This window comes from Rhagoletis zephyria, unplaced genomic scaffold, assembly GCF_001687245.7.
Source record: "Rhagoletis zephyria isolate East Lansing unplaced genomic scaffold, Rhagoletis_zephyria_1.1 Rzeph_scaffold_15736, whole genome shotgun sequence".
NCBI classification, from domain to species: domain Eukaryota; kingdom Metazoa; phylum Arthropoda; class Insecta; order Diptera; family Tephritidae; genus Rhagoletis; species Rhagoletis zephyria.
In genome coordinates this window covers 8,337-12,625 of record NW_016172802.1, presented here as the reverse complement: position 1 = coordinate 12,625, position 4,289 = coordinate 8,337, and the positions used below count along the sequence as shown (strand labels likewise).

Sequence of the window (4,289 nt, the reverse complement as noted above, 5' to 3'; positions counted from 1 at the left end):
GCTACACACCTTTTGGAATGGTTGGTCAGCAGCTTGTTGGTGGAACTATTACCGCTTAGATGATATAAAAATAGTAACGAGTTAGCCATATTTTGCTTAACTCAGTTTTTGCTTTAGTTTTTTATTTCATAGTTACAGTCTTTTGATTCGCATAGTGTTAACCACGGCGATTTGAACGTCGATTGCTCTTTTTGAGAGGTTGTCGCAATTTAACCCAATTTACGTCATTTGATTGCGCGAGAAGTGAACGGAAACGCGAACGATCGCGCCACCGTCAACAGTTGGTCTACGCCAGTACCACTGTCGCTACGGGCCAACGGGCATGAAACTTATCATTGCTATGTTACCATCGTTAAAACATTGGAATTGTTAAGAGTGTTTTTGGTGGGAAACGATATTCGCTCAACGATCNTTTATAAACACGAGCGATTTTTTTATGAAAAAAGGAAGTAAATAATTGTTGATATAATTAATTTAGTTAATTCCAATGATTTGAACTTAATTCGGCTGAAAAAAATTGTATTCGCAATCGGAATGCAATTGCAACCAGAGTCGATTTAAGAAACCCGACAGCTAGTACGATGAAGAAATTGAAATGTATGTCAAAGAAAGTCAGAACAACAAGAAATATACATGTATATCCTGTTTTTGGCCATCCGAAAGAATTTTAAAAATTCTATAAAAATTTTTTATGTTTGAAATGCAACCGTGGACGCCAGCTGGCAGCGAAACTTGCAAATTTGCGTTCGTGCAGAAATTTGCAAGTTTCTCAACATGAGAGAGAATTTGAGACAATTTTTTCTTACTCTCTGATATTTTGAGTGTTGGATAATTCTTGCTGGATTTTCGACGAACAAACCTATTTATACATAGGTAAATATCATGAACCAAAAATACAAGATCACCTAATCAGAGAAGCAAGAAAAAAGTACATTTTTGAGCGTTTTTGACATTTGTCAAACAGACATACAAACGAAACAAACAAAGTAAACAAAAGAAGTGCCGTGATTGAGTGCGATGATTATTGGTATTTATTATAAAATATACCAAGTAAAATTAGATGAAAATTAACAAAAAGTGTTCAAAAAGTATGGTTTTAATGACAGAAAGTGTTTCGCAAGGCTCGCAGCACCAGCACGGATCGATTTTTCAATGAGGAAAAATCAGTGCCGTCGACTCTTATTATTTGTATTTATTATATAAGTAACAAGTAAAATTGGATGCAAATTAACAAAAAATGTTCAGAAAGCATGGTTTTAATGGTAGAAAGTGGTTTGCAAGCTCGGGCTGTTGCTGCGAGCTCGATTCTTCAATGCGGAAAAATCATTGCCGTCGACTCTAGCACCATCTCATCGAGCATTAACAGCACTGGCACCAATGATCCAAAATAAGGAATTGGCACGCAAACCTACACCTCAATATGTCTGTGGCGACATGTTCATTTACCATCATAGTGGATTCGCAGATGAGCATCGAATTATTTAAGCTGTGCGGTCTAATGCATTGACATTAAATATGCTGGATAAATGGGAAGGGAGCTCACATAAACTGTTTTAGTGCAATGTTTGGAACCAAAGAGTGATTCCACAGTTTTTAATTATCTCGCATCGATGCCTCCTCATTTCTCAAGAACGTTGCTTTACAAATGTATCCGTTGTTATAGCTGTACGCTCGTCTCACCTACGACATCGCCTACCACATCATTCGCCTTCTGGAATTCTTCATCGAATCCGTTTAGCACATCTGATTGCCGAAACGATTGCTTTATTGGGCGCAAGTAAACGCATCGCTCCTCCACGATACGTTCCAGCTGCAGAAAGAAACAAACTGCCAGAAATGTCATCTCGAAGAATTCGAAGTCATCATAAGCCCACTGTCGTGCATCCAGCTCAGCTAATTAACTTTAATTGATATCTGCCAAATAAATTAAACTATTTTTTATGTTTGTATACTATGTACCTTGATCCGAAATTTGCCTATAAGAGTTGGAAAAAGAGTGATAACGCAATTTTCGTTGATTATGTTTTTTATTTTAAAATGTTTACTCTTTATTTTCATTATTCATTAAATTCATTTTAAATGCAAGCTTCATGCTCTGTTCAATCTTGGTTTATTTCATTTTAACTATTTTTATTTTATTAAAAACTAATTTTAATTAATTAAATGACTGAATACATTTTGTTGTTGTAGTCACAACTCCCCTACAAGAATTGTGTGATGGAAACCAACACATTCTCATTTATCTTACTAACACATACACATTTAGAAACCAAACCTATACAAAATTTTTGTTTTAGTGCCATTTTCTTAAGTAGGTTTTAAAATTTATCTGCCATTTCAACACGTTTTGTTCTGAAAAAATGTGTTTAAGGGCAGGTAAATTTTAAAACCTACATAAGAAAATGGCACTTAGAAGAATATTTTAATATGTTGCATAAATAAAAATATACCTCGCAGCATAGCTACTTGCACATAATCTACTGGAGCATACGTAGTGTCAGAACATTTATCATAACAATATGCTTTCCGAATCTTCATTTCGTCGAAGCTGAGTACGCATATTTTTTGCACGACATCCAGCTGAGATGCAGCCGACAAAATTTTCATTACAGGCCCGATGATACCTGTGGTTATGTCGAGCTTCTTCGCCCACCATTGCAGCGTGCTCACTGCAGGTAACGGAAAACCCTTCTTTTTTAACACTCTGTACATTTTTGCGCTCGTGGAGTAGAGGGTTATCGAGCGTGATATGTCTTCTTCGGCCCACTTGATACGCTTGCTACCACGTTTTATTTTTTTTATTTGGCCAGGAGTGAATATTGCAGAGAGTTTTTCGTCCATATTTTTTTGCTCAAACTCAGCACCTCGAATGCGCTCTTGTAGGGCAGATATGGTCTTTTGCAATTTTTTTTCATTCTCCCGTAAAACGACATTCTCGCGTGTTACTGACTCACTTCGGAAATGGAAATAAATTATTGAACGTATACTAATTTTACCTACATTCTCCTCACAGTTGCAGCTTCAATGCACTATTATCCTCCAACCTCTTTTTAGCGCAGTTTTGTAGCCGAACATTTTCACAGTCTATCGCTTGACTGGGGACAAAAGAATTATTTTACTTGCGTTATCAATATCACTGCTTTATATATACTCACATTTTTTGCTCCAGCTTCCTTTGTGCCTCTTCTGCATCACGTTTAAGAGCGCTTCTAAAAATATATAATCGTTTTAAGTAATTATATATGTGCCAGGTTTAAAAGTACGTACATATTTACTTACATTTTTCGTTCCAATAGCGTTTTAGTGCTGCGACTTGCTCTGTTGTCGACTTCAACCAACGGCGCTCTTTCCGACACAAACGCATTTTCCTGGTCCTCAGTTGCTTCGATTCTTTTGGCAGCTTCCAGCAACAAGTTGAGTTTGTTGGAGCGGTTTCCGTTGTCGACAGCAACTTCAACCAACGGCACTCTTTCCAGCGCAACCACATTTCTCTGCTCCTCAGTTGCTTCGATTGTCTTTGCAGCTTCCACCAAGAGGTTTAGTTTGTTGAAGCTGCCTTTGCGTAGGCTTGGCACAGCCCCCTTTTTAAGTATGAGGTGTTTCACTAGTCCTGAATTCAGCCCAGTTATTCGGACATCTTTTTAAACAAAGTGGTAACTTACCCATTTGAACCTTTAAAAGGTTGACAAAATCTTCGGGGAGGAAGTGGTCGCTGCAAATTTTTGCATGTTGGCCAACGTTCTGACCACAAAAGTTTACCCACTTTTCACGCAGACTTACGTCTCTTGGGAGACTAAACAAACGCACGGACTTGTCCCTTTCGTATGAGTTGTTGCACCCAATCACAAAGCACTTCATTTTATTTCATAAATTTGTATCAAATTAAAATTAAATTGTTCACAAAACACGTCGAATCGCTAAAAAAATCACCACGAAAATATAGAAGCAGAATGATATGTAAACAAAACGACAAACGTCAAAAACGCTCGAGCAAACTTTTTTCTCAAATTCGATTACAAATACAACGATAGCTGATTGGGTGATCTGTAGTAGTTGGTTCATGGGTAAATATATATAAATGATTGAATCCATTTTACTGAAAAATACCAAATTTTGTTAAAGCTCATTTGCTACATTAAGTAAAGAGTATTTAAAGCAAATATTTTTTAGCAAAAAATACAACCGACTTAAAATGCTCAAATAGCAATTTAGGATTACCATTAATATGGGACCACGCTTGAGATACCACTTTTCGGGTAGAAAATAACTGAAACAGTTCACGTGGTCCA

At 36.8% G+C, this 4,289-nt stretch overlaps 1 protein-coding gene across 1 annotated transcript; it reads right to left on the bottom strand.

Annotated features, from left to right (window-relative positions):
- Positions 1–3,078: 3,078 nt before the first annotated feature.
- Positions 3,079–4,057, bottom strand: LOC108379161 (uncharacterized). Its single transcript, XM_017635485.1, has 3 exons — positions 3,663–4,057; positions 3,156–3,610; positions 3,079–3,095 (listed from the first exon to the last, which is right to left on the bottom strand). The coding sequence occupies exons 1-2, from the start codon at positions 3,856–3,858 to the stop codon at positions 3,276–3,278; spliced, it is 531 nt and encodes a 176-aa protein (XP_017490974.1). The 5' UTR covers positions 3,859–4,057; the 3' UTR covers positions 3,079–3,095; positions 3,156–3,275.
- Between the last annotated feature and the right edge of the window lie 232 nt (positions 4,058–4,289).